Source organism: Salminus brasiliensis, chromosome 20, assembly GCF_030463535.1.
Source record: "Salminus brasiliensis chromosome 20, fSalBra1.hap2, whole genome shotgun sequence".
Classification (NCBI taxonomy): domain Eukaryota; kingdom Metazoa; phylum Chordata; class Actinopteri; order Characiformes; family Bryconidae; genus Salminus; species Salminus brasiliensis.
The window spans coordinates 30,809,091-30,825,886 of NC_132897.1; the positions used below are offsets into that span (position 1 = coordinate 30,809,091).

At 42.4% G+C, this 16,796-nt stretch overlaps 3 protein-coding genes across 7 annotated transcripts in view; 2 read left to right on the forward strand and 1 right to left on the reverse strand.

The window, feature by feature from the left end:
- gtf2h3 (general transcription factor IIH, polypeptide 3) overlaps positions 1-16,796 on the reverse strand; it is a 161,960-nt gene that overhangs the window by 82,302 nt on the left and 62,862 nt on the right. The gene's annotated exons all lie outside the window — the stretch shown is intronic.
- zcchc8 (zinc finger, CCHC domain containing 8) lies at positions 54-7,039 on the forward strand. Its single transcript, XM_072664918.1, has 15 exons — positions 54-246; positions 1,430-1,472; positions 1,564-1,638; positions 1,719-1,824; positions 2,420-2,491; positions 2,621-2,724; positions 2,884-2,949; positions 3,080-3,140; positions 3,249-3,382; positions 3,553-3,695; positions 3,844-3,959; positions 4,477-4,563; positions 4,645-4,759; positions 5,351-5,814; positions 6,132-7,039. Exons 1-15 carry the CDS (start codon positions 75-77, stop codon positions 6,534-6,536), a joined length of 2,163 nt encoding a protein of 720 aa, XP_072521019.1. The 5' UTR covers positions 54-74; the 3' UTR covers positions 6,537-7,039.
- Positions 10,197-16,796, forward strand: part of clip1a (CAP-GLY domain containing linker protein 1a) — a 39,739-nt gene continuing 33,139 nt past the window's right edge. For 2 of the 5 annotated variants that reach the window (XM_072664935.1, XM_072664937.1), the window contains exons 1-4: positions 10,206-10,394; positions 14,558-14,811; positions 14,906-15,411; positions 16,070-16,194. In XM_072664935.1, the coding sequence (XP_072521036.1) occupies positions 14,727-14,811; positions 14,906-15,411; positions 16,070-16,194 (716 nt within the window). In that variant the 5' untranslated portion in view covers positions 10,206-10,394; positions 14,558-14,726. Of the gene's footprint in view, positions 10,395-10,807; positions 10,985-14,557; positions 14,812-14,905; positions 15,412-16,069; positions 16,195-16,796 lie in introns of those variants that run through there. The other 3 variants (XM_072664938.1, XM_072664939.1, XM_072664936.1) reach the window with 3 other exon arrangements.

The following is a 16,796-nucleotide window of genomic DNA, read 5'->3' on the forward strand; positions in this document are numbered from 1 at the left end:
ACTTCAGCCAATCAGCGCGACCGCCTGCCTTCGTATTACCTTTCGGATGAACTCTCCGCCAAACGGGAGGTAACATGGAGGTTGATTTTGGGGACAGTGAGCTGTTCGAGCAGCTCGATGCAGACCCTCCGGTGCCTAAGCACATTAGGTTTACGGACGATGAAGATGAAGCTCCGGACGCTCTCCGTGAGCTCCGGGAAAGATTAGAGGAGTGCGAGGAGACCGTAGACCGCCTGAAAGCGGAGAATATCCTTCATAGCTCCCGCTGCGTTAAAGAAGCGCTAAGCTAGCTATAGCTAGTTTAGCGTCCAGCCCAGGAAGCTGTATGCTGTCCTGATAGCAGCTGTTGGTGTTTTCTCTTAGACTGGCTTCTCATGTCGTAGTGCAGAATCATTGCGCTGTGTTTCTGGATGGTCGTGAATGAATTAGGTTAAGTTGACTGATGGCAACCCAGCTAGCTAGTGTTGCACACGCAGCACAGCTCAGTTAGCCTCATTATGCTAGTGCTAGCTAAATAGTAGCCGACGAGCTATTTGACAATGGTCCCGTTTCACTGTTGATTAGTTTCCTATTTGACTGTTTGTTCGTAGCATCAGCAACAATGAAAGTCTAACGTTATGCCACCAGTTTTCCCGTGAAATGCTGTTTTCGTCAGTGTTGGCCGAAAGTCATTGGTCAGTTAGCCAGCTTGCGAAATGCCCTCCATTTACTCCAGGTCTGAAGTTGGCTGCTTGCTCGTTCGTTCGCCAACTTTCTGTTCCACCTTAAAGTTACACTTTCAGCCAATTTTACAACGATCTACTGCACCAGTTAAGGGAGAACTGAGAAGTTGAATAAGAAACAGACTTAAGTTTCGTTCTTTTACTTTCTTTTTCGCTTTCTCCCCAGCTGGAGGCAGCAGATGCTGAAAGCACACTTCATTCATATACAGGGAAGTCCTGTATAGGACACTTGCTGGCTGTTTATTATGAAAGGGAATTGACCAGTCGTATTGATCAGTTGACCATTTTCCTACTAGTGACTGCTTATGTTCCAGTCATTTGAACTCAAATCTACAATGGCAGCAATGTGAAGAAGTGTCTTACTGGTTGGGCTTGATCACTTTTGGTGGTCCCTTATATAAGATAATATATCCTAAATATTACAGTTCACCAATCTTGTGTTTTATGCTTTGTGCCTCATGAATGCGTATGGTGTACTGTTTTGGTTGTAGATCCTAGCATGGATGTTCTTGGAGGTATTAGGTTTGATTCTGGCCATTTTTGCTTCTATTAGACTGTATGGGCAAATATCAGGGGTTGGTACACATCACTGGTTAACATGATTGTAATCGCATACAATTTTCTCAACATGGTGGAAGAATGTAACTAACGTTTTACACACCTAGGCACAAAAAAATATTATTTCCACCCCTTAACAACTAGTTCACATGAGGAACTGAGACGGAAGTTGAAGTTTTTGAGTCGACCTAAGTAAGTTAGTCTGCTGATACGTTTTCTTGTTGGCAGTTTTTGTGTGTACAACTGATGACATGACAGTTCTCTCATTTTAAATTTTTTGCAGCGGTATCATCGTCGTAAATTCAAAACTTGACGGGCCGCTCTGCCAGATACTTTTTGGGAACAACAGCATTTCAAAGTAGGTTTTAGTTCTAGGTGTTGACCAAAACTTCTTGCTTTTTATTACACAACTAAATTCTCTTGTTTATATCCTTCCAGACAGCACCGACAAGAAATTGAAGATTACATCTACTCTCTCATTCAGAAAGACCAGCAGGAACAGAACAATGACAAACAGGGCTCTGCTTTACAGGTCAACCCACAGGTATGTTGACCAGCTGTTGCATGGTTTCACTGTGGGTGACATGCCTAAAGCAATGCCAACACCAGTGTAAATACTGTACAAGACTACTCCCAGTACATCCAAAATACCACTAATAATTGCAGTGCAACAAGCAGATTCACATGTTACCTTGTCAGGAAAAAAATCTGAATCAAATGACCGGGTGTATGTACAGTACAACACTGGCTTTAATACTATTTGCTGTACAAGTAACTGCGCCGTCTTGTGACCAGGGAGCCTCACGCAGGGCTGCTGTAATCCTAAACTTAAATTTGATTTGATCTGATCGGCTCTCAGAATCAGCTAATTAGAGAAATATTGTCTAATACGATACATAACCTACATAACACTTGTAACTGCTCTTGAGATGTGTATCTTGTGTGAAGGTATATATGATGTCAAAATATTACTGTAGGGCATAGGTATTCCTGCAGAGCATCTGTTGCAGGATAATTAAAAGCCTACATTTAATTTTAATAATGTTCTGACGGTCATATTTACCTTCAGGAATAATCTGTGCATTCAGTGTACTGAGGTTTCCATCCACTGGTTGTGATGCTCTATTTCTATTATGCAGAATTCAAGTTTTGTCATGGAGGAGAGCCAGAAAAATACTTCAACTGGAAAACACGTGAAAGATGCTTTTACCGTATGTATATCTGACATTCTGCCACACACATTAAAAAGACTCCTACTCCATCATCTGTATTTTCTCTGATTTATTAAGCATATAAACCACTGACTGACCTCCAAACTCATGATGTTTTTCATTTTGTAGATGGTAGGGAGTGTGTTGTACTTCGCAAGCTTTTGCCTAGATAAGTTGGGCCAGCCTCTTCTCAATGAAAATCCCCAGCTGACCGAAGGCTGGGAGATACCCAAGTATCCTTAAGATCAAACTTGCAGCCTCCTGTAACTATTTGGTCATTGATGTTCTTGTCTCTTGTCTTGTAAAATATATTGTTACTAGCCGTGCATCTCAACTGTGTGTATATTTGTCATGTGTAACACGCTTAGACTTCCTTAATCACATCTGCAAAGGTATCAGCAAGTTTTTGGCCAGATAATTGCTTTAGAAGGGCAAGAGGTGCAGATAAAGGAGAAAAGGTATGGAATGCAGAGCTTTAAAACAATGGAACTTCAGGAAGAATCCAGTTTGCATTCTGTATTTAATCCTTTATGTATATAAAATCATTCACTTTCAATTGTCACTTTTTGTACCCCTCCCTCTTCCCAGACCTAAACCATGCTGTTTTAATTGTGGAGATAGTGACCATCAGTTGCGAGACTGTCCAAAGGTGAGTTGGCGGCCTCCACGTTTAATGGAACTTGGCAAATTAGTACAGTGCTACTGTATTGTGACTTATTATAATATCTGCAACTCCAAAAAAAATGCCCTTTTGTAGCCCAAAGATATGGCTCGCATTAATGAGAAGAGAAAAGAGTTCTCGCAGAACAGCAACAACAATCAGAGCAACCAGCGCTACCATGAGGAGGAGGTGGAGGAGAGGTTTGCCAAGTACAAGCCAGGAGTAGTGAGGTCAGATGTCTTCCTAACACTAACATTTTCACATACACTTTATCAGTGATCTGACAGGAATGGTGGTTTAGAAGCAAATTGATCCTTTCACTATTAGGGCAGCATGAAACTTGATGTCAGTTTTTAAAATATAACCTTTTTTTTTTTCCTCCCCACATTGTTCTGTACAGTCAGGAGCTCCTGGATGCTCTTGGTGTTGTTACCAACACGCTTCCACCATTTATTTATCGCATGAGGGAACTGGGCTACCCGCCTGGCTGGCTAAAGGAAGCTGAGATGGAGAACTCTGGCCTAACACTCTATGACGGCAAATGTAAGTTCTTCTGAAAATACATCAGAATGTCTTAAAGAAGACTTTCTCTCTGCTTCTTAATATGCTAAAAAGTTTTGTGACTTGCTACCACATGATCCAAGCATTGTAACATTTGTGTGAAGGTTTTGCAAAACTTTTCTCTTCAAAGCATCAGGTGATGGAGAGGAAGACATGAATGGCCGTAACCAAAATATATCCTATGATGTCTCTAAGCTAGTGGATTTCCCTGGTTTCAATGTTTCTGCACCTTCCAACGTTAGGGATGTAAGTGTATAGTGATGTTGGACAGGACATTGTCTGGTCTTTTGTCTTTTCTTTAATGTATATTTGTAGTATATTTCCATGATCTTAATGTTTGCAGTCTGCAGCAAAACAGCAGAGGTAGTCAAACTTAGCAAGCAGTTTTGAAGCCTAATTATAAAGAGAGGGTGTGAGAGAAAATGGCCTGATTATTCCATGTCAATTTTCCACCATTGATTTTCTACTACAACATCCTGTATGTAAAACCCAAACCAGATTATAAATGGTCTATTAAATGTTATGTTCTTAAATATATAATCTCGACAGATGGCAAGGAATTTCGGTTTACAATCTGTGCAGACATGACATTTTAAGCAACTGATTACAGGAAATGATTAGAAGCTGTTTTGCTCATGCTACTTTTGATGTTTTCTAAATATCTTTAACAATTTTGATGCATTAGAATTACTTGCCACTCAAAATCAGAAACTAGAAATTAGAAACTTCAGGTTTGTTTTTCTCCTTTTTCTTTTATTTACAGGATTACAAGTCTTTTCGTTCCATCCCAATGCAGGCTCAGCACTGGAAGCAAACTTTTGCTGCTTACTTGTCTAGCATGTATCCAGCGGTAAAATACTTTCATTTCAAAGCACATTTTCTTGCATTTTCATTGATCTTTTAGTAAACCTTAAACTTGTTTTGTTCACAGCCTGGGTCCAAGTGCAGCAAAAGGACTCATGAGTCTGAGTGCACCCCACACCAGACAAAGAAGCGGCGGTCTAATTCGGATGTCCACAGAAGCTCAGACATGGACACAGATTCAGGTAGCGGGCGTAGCCCCTGTGTAAATGTGCTTAAGCACATTTTAAAAGTTGATGGTTTTGTTCAGAGTGACGTACGTCTTTGTTGTTATCCATATACAAGAGGGGGCAGTGGTGGCTCAGCGGTTAGAGCGCCGGGATATCGATAACAGGGTTGTGGGTTCGATTCCCGGGCTCGGCAAGCTGCCACTGTTGGGCCCTTGAGCAAGGCCCTTTACCCTCTCTGCTCCCCGGGCGCTGGAGTTGGCTGCCCACCGCTCTGGGTGTGTGTGTGTACTCACTGCCCCTAACACGTGTGTGTGTGTGTGTGAGTGTGTGTTCACTACCAGATGGGTTAAATGCGGAGGACACATTTCGCTGTACAGTCCACACTGTACAGTGACGAATACGTGCACCTTTTATCCTTTTATCCTTTGGATTCAGAGGAAGATGAAGTTTTGACCTCTTGTTAGTGGACGGGTCAAATTAAAACACAATTCATTGTTTTGTATCGTGGAGAAGACAAAAGTTTTTTTGGAGCAAGAGGAGAATAAATGACCCTCAACTTTCAATTCACACCTGCTTTACTGCTGTTGCATGTGTATGTTTCCATAGATCAGGACACTCCTAGACGATCCCAATCCGATGGTTTTCAGTTTCAGCCACCGCTTCCCCCTGGCTCTCCACTCATCAGTACACCGCCCCCCTTACCTCTGGGAACGCCTCCAGCCACACCCACCCCACCTCCACTTCCAAAAGGCACTCCTCCACCGACACCTCCCACGAACGCCTCTCCCTTTGTTCAAGGTAAAGGCGGGCTCGGCGGAGAGGAGTCTGAGGATGGGCTGACCCTAGAGGAGCTGGAGGAGCAGCAGAGGCTGCTGTGGGCTGCTTTAGAAAATGCCGACAACACTAACAGCGACTCCGAGACTGGCCTGGGCTCATCCACGGTGTCTCCATCAGTTAGGCCTGATGCTGAAATGGAGGAGGGTGAAGAAGAGGGGGAAGTGAAGACAGAGCAAACATCAGGCCATGTTTGTGAACCACTGAGCACACCTGCCTCACCCGAAGAACAACAGGTGACTAAGGGAATGATAATACGTTGATCAGCCATAACATTAGTGACACCTGCCTAATATTGAGTAGATCCCCTTTGCTGCCAGAGCAGAGCTCAAGATTTGGGGCATGGATTCCACAAGACTTCTGAAGGCCTCCTGTGGTATCTGGTGCCAAGATGCTAATGTCATGGCTGATTGCTGTTTGTGATACATTTTCTGAATGTTGCCAGCTAAAAGGAACAATTGTCCAGTTAGGAAGCTTCAATTAACTGCCTGTACAATTCATTACAGTGTAAACACATTATCATGATACCAATAACATCACATTGGCCTTACAGATAACTGCTGATGTTAAAGAAGAGAAAACCAAAGGTGTTCAGGTAAGGGATCCTCTTAATGAAGATGTGAGTGATGCTGGGATGGAGTCTCCGGATGAGCTCATAGTTCTGGATGAGATTTCTCAGGAGAATGATCACAACACTGAAAAAAATGGACTAACTGAGATTACCGAAGAAATCAGCACGCAGGTTTTGGAGAACCAAGGGATGGAGGGCGATAAAGAACCCACAGTCACAGCAGTGAGCTCTGTCCCACATCGGAGTAAGTTTGCTGAAGGTATAATTCCTTTTGAAGACACCCCGGAGTTCACGGAGGTTGCAGAGGCGACTGGGGTTTACCTCAGGATTCGAGAGTTGCTAAAAGAATCCCCTCGCAGTCAGGCGAAAAAAAAGAAAAACACTTGATTTTCTCTGTGGATCAGTTGGGTCTGGATATCTGTGAGAATTGAACACTATTTTTCTGTTATAGTTGTTCGTGAGGAATCTTTTGAAATGGAGTCAGGATTTTTCACATACTCCCCCTTATTTTTTTTTCCACTTTTTTTGGGACACACAAGTTTTTATACAAGCTACCAGTAATCTTCAACTTTTGTAGCACCAGTTCAGACCTGACAAATAGTGTTTTATGTACAGTTTTATAAACAACCCTTTTTTTTCTTGTTTTCTCTTACCATCATGAAGCAGTGATTGTTCCAATTGTGTGGTCTTCTTGACACGTCCCCTCCTCAAAGAACCTGTTCTTTGTTGCTTGTTCGTTCTGAATCGTATGCTTCCATTATTACTTTTAACTCTTAATTTATTTTTTAAATTGAGGTTTTATGCTTTCCGTCCTTTCCTGAGTTTCATTTTTAATGTCTCTTCCAGGTGATTAGACGTTTTTGGTAATAAAATGTCCATTTTTAACTTTTTTAGGGTTATGTAAGCAGCTTTCTGCCTCCACTTTCATGAACGCCAGCTGTAAAAAGTGGCAGTGGTCACGGTGTTACTGGCTATCAGAGATATAAGCTAATAAGATAATTTTAGAAAATGACACAACAGTGCACCACTCACACAAAGAAGCATCCGATTTCTTCACCACACTTATTAACGTCCAGCAACCCTGCACAGACAGCCTTAGGAGATCTGTTTATCAAAACCCCATTACAGCCTGCAGTATAATGTTATTGTATACTTCTAAAATAAGGTCCAAATAATTCTCTTCAAATAATATATTAAAGAATTGTACTTCTAGGGTTATAAAAAATTCTCGGTTCCCTTAAAAATGGGTGTGGAGGAGGATAGGCTTTGAAACAGCTGAGCTTTTTGTGGGGTGGTATACGTCACAGGTGGTAGGAGTCACTGTGGCCATGAACACGGTGTTACACAAAGCCATCAAAAATGGGAAAGAGCTGTTGTGTGACTGTACAAACAGATTCAGTAAGAATTTAGAGCTGTTCTTTTGCAGACTGCTTGGATTCCAGGTACCGCAATGTGGGGCCTCACTGATTGGTGATGTCATACTCTGATAACGGGGGGTGGAGTTTACCAACATGCCATGTTTGATTAAAAGGCAGAGCAAGCAATTCTAGGTTAGTCCAGGTAATTTCGTCTGTTTTATTCTCCGAAGATGGGATTTGCACCTCCCTTAGCAGTATGATCCTGGCTACACATCACTCTCTATAGACCATTCTTTCTTTGGATGGTCAATGTCGAGTCCAGCTGCCTTTAGCAGATAATCGTTTGTTTCATTCCTGGAGTGGTCGCTTCTCCTGATAAAAACATCTATGTTGCAGAATGTTTTGGCAGTCAGCCCGACTAAAGGAGGAGTGTTCCAGCGGGACTGTGATGTCAGTGCATACTTTCTATATATCAAGTGCAAATTCTTGTCATTTTCTTAGAGGGGAGTTATTTTGTTTAAGCATTTAAAAGCGTATATAAAACCTGAAAACATACGTGGTTATGCCCCTGGTGTACATGCTTGGTGCAGACATTAATATATTTGGACAAGTATCAGTCCCTCAATATGCACTACAATCCATAGGGACATGGGAAAGTGGGTGGGGAATGTGCTCTGATCTCTGGCCTAAAAGAGCTGCAGGAGTAAGAGTCACATCATGCTCTTTGGCATCTTCATTTGAGGAGTGTCAGGTTGTGTAAAACGGCGGGCTCTGTGGTTGCTTCTGACATCTTAAAATTCTGTCAAACGAGGTGGTAAACTCATTCATACACAATGTCAGATCATGGGCGGCCAATCAAGAACTTCACCGTGTTCGGAGATGGTTCACCCGTTAACTCATTCACTGTTTGCTTTAATGGGAAGCATGGCCAGGAACTTAGAACTACTAAGAATGACACCATTAAGTCCAATGTTTAAGGGAGCGATTTCACATGCTGCTCTGGTGCTCTAATATTTGCCGAAGTAAGCATCACAATCACTGCCAATTAAGATCATCTTAACACTTATGTGCTTTTGGCAAACTTCTACATGTTTTATCTAGTTAAGGAAGATCTTCTGAACATTAGTCAAGCAGTCTTTATTGCCATTCCTCAGTGTAACGTGTTTACCCTGGAACAAAACGTTCTTCCTCAGGCCCATGGTGCAGTACACAACAGCAGCACATTACACAGGGCTACATAGAAACTAAACCGTACACAACATGGCATACACTAACCAGAGGCATCTCTTCATAAAGAGGATTCTTAAATGATCAAGAATCACACCGAACACTTGCTCCACCAGTTAAGATGAACTAGGCCCAGAACAACCAATGAATGCATCAGGTATATAGATAGGTGTCTAAGCAACCTGAGGAAGTAGTGCAAGCAATTGTCTACAGAACTACAGAAAGGTGTGCAGTAATGGTTATCGGGTGTCTCTGTATAAACGAATCAAAAAGTGACGCATAGAAACATTTGAGAAATGTAAAGGATTTCAGCTGTGCGAGGATGTAATGTTATGTAGTGTGTGGTTAGTCTGATGTGAATGCTTGAAAAGTTCTAGGAAAGTCCAGTTGGCTGTTAGAGGCAGCAGTGTGTTCCGTAACCTGCCTCAGGGAAGAAGCTGTTGCAGAGGCCGGTGGTGGAGAAACCATGGGAGGGTGGGAGGAGTCAGAACCATTTGTGCTGGAACTAATTTCTTCAGGGCGGTAGATCACGAGGACTCGCAAAGATTTGGGCCCCTCTGCTATAAATCATTGACATCAAGTCCATAAGCCGAAGCATGGGTTCCCATCTATTAAAATATCTTGGGCATAGTGTTTTACCTGCTCTGACACACCCACTTTGCCTCAGGAAGGACTTGTTATTTAGCTCATTTGCTGGACTCAAATCTGCAGGGCAAGGGGTTAAATCTCAGGTCCTTAACTCTTAATAAAAGCCCTCAGTTGACCTGTCAGGACTAGTTAGGCAGGTCGAGAGGGTGAAATAAATACTCTGACTCTTAAAACGTGTACACACACAGATTTACATCAACCGTCAGAATGGGGCACCAATGTAATCTCAGTGATTTGACAATCTCAGTGAGCGTGACATGAAAACGCTTTGCGGGTGAGAGAGGTCGACAGAGAATGACCAGACTGGTTCAGGTTGACAGATACAGTTGTACAGATACTGTGATGAGCAGCAAAGCATATCAGAACAGACAACACAACAAAACATGAGGCGGTTGGCCTACAACAGCAGAAGACCATGTCAGGGGCGTTAAGTAATGAAGTACAAATACTTCGTTACCTTACTTAAGTAGAAATTTTGGTTATCTATGCTTTAACGGAGTATTACTTTTTACCTCTACACCTTATATTTTTATGCAATTCTCAATAATAATTACCAATAATTGCTTGTGGGAAAATATTTTCTTGATGCACTAAAGGGTCCATAATACTAATCAAGCATTGCTTGAATACCACCATCTATTTGATTAAGGTTGCTGGCCATGTGCATCTCTTCATGGCCGCAGTTTACCTGTCCTCCTGCACCATGTCACAAAGCAAAAGCCCTTTCTAACTGGTTTCATGAGCATGACAATGAGATCAGTGTTTAGGGGCCTTTCCAGGCACCGGATCTGAATCCTTTGGGAATCCTGTGGGGCTGTTTTGAGGCCCAACACAACAGATAGTGTTCCCAATAAACTGCACTGTTCACACGAAGCTTCAGGAAGCTCAAGGAACTACGTCATCATGCCGCCCGTCACTGCTGAACTCCGCTTGAATCCTCACAAGTACACGAAGTCAGGGGATTAGTTCTGGTCCTGCGTGCGGAGCTACTGCTGTCCTCTGGGCAGAGCAGGTAAACACATGGTCTCATCATCTGATACACACACACTGGACGACATAAAACGCCTACCGAAGGACAGGCTTGCTAATGTTTTGCCAGCGAAGAAGAAAAAAGGGAACCGACAGGTTAGCCAGCAGCAGCAGCAGCAGCAGCAGCAGCGCGAGAGCAGAAATTCCCCTCAGAAGGTTAGCTAGCTTAACACCTAGCCAGAGACGTTAGCCAGTCTAAGCTGGCTCGGTCCTCTCGTTGGTCTCACGGTGGCTGTGACCGGTTCGTGTATTTGGTCGTGTGTTTGTCTGGTATTCGAGGGGGGCGAAATTGCGTTGTTAGTAGCTAGCTAGAGATAGCTAGCTGTGTCCGAACGGCGGATTTTCGCTTCATTTTCCGGTACCTTGCGTAGCCAGTAACCGTTAGCTAGCTGGTTAGCCGGTCAGAGATGACATTGCGGAAAGTCGCCGTTCTCAGACCTGTGGAATGTCAACACGCTTTTTTGAGCCTGGCTGTTGAACTTTGGCGCGGTGCATAAGCGGAAAGGCATTCTGTATGGGCCCACTGAGGCTCTGTCGGTCTCTGAGAGGTGCGGTTCAGGATTTCTCTCTCAGGTAAGCGTGAGCTTGTGAACTTCTCTGAGAGTCCAGTGCTGCGTTACAGCGCAGAACCCAGTGGCGAGCTCTGCTGGTTCTTCTATAGCTAGTTACTGGTCAGTCCTCGGGTTCAGGACACTGCAAGCAGTGGACACTACGCCTGTGTTGACTTCAGCAAAGTGCTCTTGCATGTCGGCCTCAGATTCCACAGCTATCAAACGTGGTTGAATGCTGTGAGTTTCCTTATGCCTTGATTTTGAGGGAGGAGTTGGCTCTACGTGGCTCCTGTCTCCCTCGCTTTCCCTCTCTGTTCTTCTCACTCTCAGCTCTCATACACAAACAAGTCATTTGTCCTACTAAAGGTCACCTAGGTTTTGTAAGGGAGCGTCTGTAATGTTCTGTCTGTTGTATTTTTAAGGACATCAGACGTAGATGGACCTGATGTTTATTTTTAGTAGTGCAGACCCTAGATCTTCTAGTAGTTGTGGTTTGCACACTACATGACTGATCAGCACCAGAAGGAAACCCCAACGTCTCTGTCTGCTCTCGCAAAAATACACTGAAGCGACACAGCGTACAAGACTGAATATCCGTAAGAGCGAGTGATCCAAGTTTCTGAAGACAGTAAGACCAGGTCCAAACCTGGTGTTGTTGTGGATCTTTGTGGATGTTATTTAACTTCCCTGAGGTACTCTCGTCGCTTGCCTTGCACATTCGTTGGCTGGACGTGTTGTCAGACTTGCTGCTAGTTACAACCTGGTCACAACACTTTTCACACTCCCTGACATGTCCAGGAATTTAGCCTGCTAGATATGTTTTGGGCCGTCTGCAAGGCGTCAGCCAACTGTCAGCTGGCAGCTTCAGTAGCCTATTCAAAAATTTCCATCAAAGCCAACAGCAATTTTCACCTTTATTAGGTTCCCCTTTTTGGCAATGATGTGATTTCAGGGGTGCAGAGACTAGTCTCAGACAGTCCCTTCATGATAATGTACTGGAGTCGCTATAACTGCACTTCACTGTGACTTCAGATGGTGTTCATCCTCATTTAACACACCCAGTTCAACACGGGTGCTTTGGTAATTAAGTGATGATTTGAATGAGGTGTGTTACTTCAGGAAAAAAAAAACCCACCGAACTCTGCAGGGCGGTGGCAGTCTGAAGGGTGGTTTACAGGGCAGGATTTTCTCAGACTGCTTTTAACTTTTAAACCCAGAGTCAATCTTCTGTAGGGACATTACTATTTGACAGTCCTTACTACATTTTACATTTTGGTGTAGTGTTGTTTACCAGTGCATTTTGCCTTTTTCATTGTGTGAACATTTAATTATTCTTATTTTATATATATATAATTGTATGGTTTCAGTATACTCTTACCCCCCCCCCCCCTGCACTATAGATAGTGCAGTGCTATCTATATATCAATCCTGTAACAGGAATTGGGTATGTGGTTAGTAAGCCATTTGTTTGTGAATCTAAAGGAGTACTTTTTATCATTATAAGACAAAACCAAAAGAGGTATAAATGTATTGTTGAAGTAAACTAACAACAGTGTCCATAATGGGTTTCTCAAAATAGCTGTTGCCTTGGCACTAGTTTCACAAACAAGATATTTTGGTTAACACGTGTCAGCAAGAAATCAACACATCTCCCTGAGCCCTTCTTAACACTGCCTCCTTCATTTGTCACAGTGGGGAAACTCGTTACATGCTCAAAACCCATGTACTTATCTTCTTCAGCAAGTCTCTTCCTCTTTTTTTTTTTTTTTTTTCTGGCCTCAGCAATTTCTCTAAATGCATTTTAGCGTTTGGTTTAGCCACTGGTTTAGCTTCACACAGTCTCCTCTGAACAGCTTCTGGTCTTTGCTTCTGGGAAAATTCAGGGATTGGTTTTGCAGATGTTCAATTTGGATGAATGGTGTTCTGATTCTGCAGTCACCTGAGGCCTGCATAGTTTTTGGTCAGTGTCGCTTTCTTTAAACTGAGTAACTTTGATTATAATCCTTAGAATTTGTCATAATCCCTGTCATTGGGATCCAATGATCCGTGCCCAAGCCTAAATAAAGTCTTTATTCAATAGCTTTGGACTTTCCATCAAAGGGTTTACTGTGGTGACTTTTATGTTAATTTTGGGATATCTTCATCAGTTTAGCTTTTAGCCGTGCTCTATAGCCAAAATTCGAGTGGCTAAGCACTGACTATTAACTTGCTACTACTGCTGATTAAACTTCAATAACATAGAAGGCTAGATTACTAACATTCAATTCATACATGACTTCCCGCCTCAGAATTTGAGTATGCAGCTTTTCTTACTTTTGTGACCCAGCCTGTGTGCCTTGCAGAATGGACCAAAATATAGATGTTTTTGGTAAATCCCTACTTGCTCCTGTTCTAAATACCACACTCCCAAATTTTATGGTAGCATCTATTTGCCTCATACGTTCCTGCCCAGCGCTGAACTAATACTTATGAATCAGCTCCAGCCATCACTGGTATCACAAAGTAATGAAATATTGCCTATGAGCAGGTTAAATCTTGGCTGTGGAAAAAAAGAGAATAATTGTGTTTGCCCCTTGAACCAGAATAGGGGTTATTTCTGTGGTTAGGGGTGCCCCCTCCCCCCCCACTGATTTTGTGAATGCAATCCAAATATTGACATTTTAAGTAAATCCTATTTATTTTATGAGGGCGATTTTCCTGTGATGGGCAGCTTTTAGCATTTAGTAATCTGCTAAGCTGCTAATCATGTCTAGATCCATGGTTGATCTGTTTTCTAAAGTGTGCTGCTCATTCTTGCATATGAAAAATGTAGTTTTGCTGGTATAACAAGGGGGGCTCTATAACTGAATGTAGCCTGCCTAGCTTCATGGTCTTGTTTGCTAGAACCTTGAGACATTTGGTCTACTGTCACTGTTTTCTCCAAAGCGTGTTGTTTCTCATTATTGTACTTGAAATCTAGTTGTGATGAGAGTAGTGCCTTTATGGCATATCCAATGCCATGTTGGCATATCCTGCTGCGTCCTGTGACCTTGTGACACTGCAGACGCTTGCAAAATATGGATCATACCAGTTCTCCAGATCAGTTACATTTTTGGCTAATTGCATACTTGTGCTGAAAATAGGCTGATACCAATGCATAGCTGAGCGATTCTTTCATCTCTAGTATTCACAGTATTAAAACCTTGTTTTACAGTTTCACAGTCTTGCGGTATTAAGCAACCGTTTAAAAACATATGGATTAAATAAACATTTGTCTGCAATAAAAATGACTAGCTGTGAAAGAGCTGTCAGCTGCCATGTGGGAGCCAATTTACTGACCAGCAGTGCAGCATGTGTTTACAACAGATACAGATGCAAAGTCAAGCTACTGCCACTGTGAAGCCCATGTTCTTGGCAGAGCTGAAATGTGACAAAGGATTCCTAGAGTGTTACATCGGGGGAAAAAAGTGAAAGTTTTACACCTAAAATAGTCTAAGAATTGCTAGTTTAAGAAACTATAACTCCTAGACGGAAATACATTGGCTAACAACCCTTGTGTCAGGATCATGTTAGCTTGCTGACGCATGCTTTCATTTTTTTCCCCTTTTTCTTACAGAGTTGTTTGAGCGGCACCACTCTCGGCCCCCTTTCCCTTTCTTATTTTTATTATTATTAATAATATTGTGGCCTTTTTAGAAGTGTAAAAGTGGTGCTGCTAGTTGTGAAACTGGGTCAATGTTTTGTGGCAAGGCAAAGCAAGTTGACAAGGAACAACCAGAGGAACTATGAGCACGGCCAAGCCCAGTGGGCTTAAAGCCCCAAGCAAGATTGGCAGACCAGCTGGGGCTGGGACCACCAAGACATCTTCAAGTGAGCACCTTCTTCTTTAAACACTTGTTTTACTTAATGTTCTTCTGCAAATATTAGTTAAATAACAACATTTTTTGCTTTTTTGTGTATGTAGCTGTCCCAAAAGCAGTTTCAGGTGACAAAGCTGCAACAGATGAGAAAGATGCAGCCGAGGAGTTTAAGGTTGGGGACCGTGTTTGGGTCAATGGTAACAAGCCAGGCTTCATTCAGTTTCTTGGAGAAACTCAGTTTGCTCCAGGTATGTGGGCCGGCATTGTCCTGGACGAGCCTATCGGAAAGAACGACGGCTCAGTGGCAGGAGTGCGTTACTTTCAATCAGAGCCATTGAAGGGTATCTTTACACGACCCTCTAAGCTTTCTCGTACTGAAGGTGAGGCTAATGGGACAACAACAGCACCTCCTTCACCAACCCCTTCCGTCACAGCAGCTCCATCTGTTTCGTCAACCACCAGTACCACCAAAAAAGCCGCCACACCTACAAAACCTGACGCACCAGCCTCTAACCTCAATCGCTCCAACAGCGAGTCAGTGTCCAACCTATCAGAGACTGGCTCGGTGAAGAAAGGAGAACGAGAGCTTAAGATGGGCGACCGCGTTCTGGTGAGAATGTTCTCTACTGACACAAATATCCAGTTGTTGTGATACTGCTCTGTTACTATTGTTAGATTATTTTAGATGTATTTGTTTCTTGCAATATCTGTTTCTTACAGTAAAAGCAGACATCTCATTTTCAGCAGTGTAGAATCAGTCTTTATGTAAAATGACAAAGCACAAGCACATCATCCTTTACAGGTTACACACACACACATAATAATATAATATATATGTATATGTGTGTGTGTGTGTGTGTGTGTGTGGATGTATGTTATTCACTTACAATTATAATTAAGTAATAAACTCACAGTTATATGTCAGTTCTGGTTAAATTTGAATGAAATGTAATCCTCACAGTGTAAGACATTGCTTGTTCCCACCCACTCTCCCTTATCGCCTTAGAGCAGTGTTGGAGGGTTAGGGAGTATTTAAAGAATGTGTGCAAATCCAAGTAGATTTCAGTATGTAGGTCAGAATCAATGTTTGATGCTGATTTAATGTCAGGCACGCTGCATCAATTTCCGGTGGATTGCAGAAGATTATGATTTGGAATTAAAGGGATGCACTGTGGATATGGATTATCCCAGGCAATGCATAGGCTATGGTTACCACTTCCACTTACCCTTGTTCAGTTCCATGTTGTAATGCTTACCTTCTTTTTCAGGTGGCTGGTACCAAAGCTGGTGTAGTGCGCTTCTTAGGAGAGACTGATTTTGCCAAAGGCGAGTGGTGTGGAGTTGAACTGGATGAGCCCTTGGGAAAGAATGATGGTGCAGTGGCTGGAACAAGGTACTTGTCTGTCTGTACCTTGTCTGTCTTTGCATTTTCAGTTTTTTTATTTTTTTTATTATTTGCTTCTGTTAAATTATACATGTGATCATTTTGTGCTGCAATGTGAAATTTGCACAACAACTTCCTTCCTTCCTGCTGCCGTCAGACTGCACAACCAGCACTGCTCCCAGCGGACCACATACACACACACTTAACTACACACACATGTTCAGGGAACAGAGATCCCTCAATGTAAAAATACTATGTGCAATAACCCCCCCCCCCACACACACACACACACACCCATGTGCAATTGAGTCATTTGCAATAATCTGTAAATAATATTGCTATTGCTTTTTTTAATTCTTATTTATATTGTGTATATAGTGTAAAGTATTTACCTACATTTTTTGTAACTGAGTGTCTTGCTATCCCTTTCTGCTGTGACACTGAGAATTTCCCCAATGTGGGACTAATAAAGGATTATCTTATCTTAACATAGCAACCATTTTAAAAAGATGTTGGAATGAAAACTATAAACTATAAACATCACCACTCAAACTTTTAATTCAACACATTATGTGGATATTGACCTATTGGCGAGAGCACAGTAAAAAAAT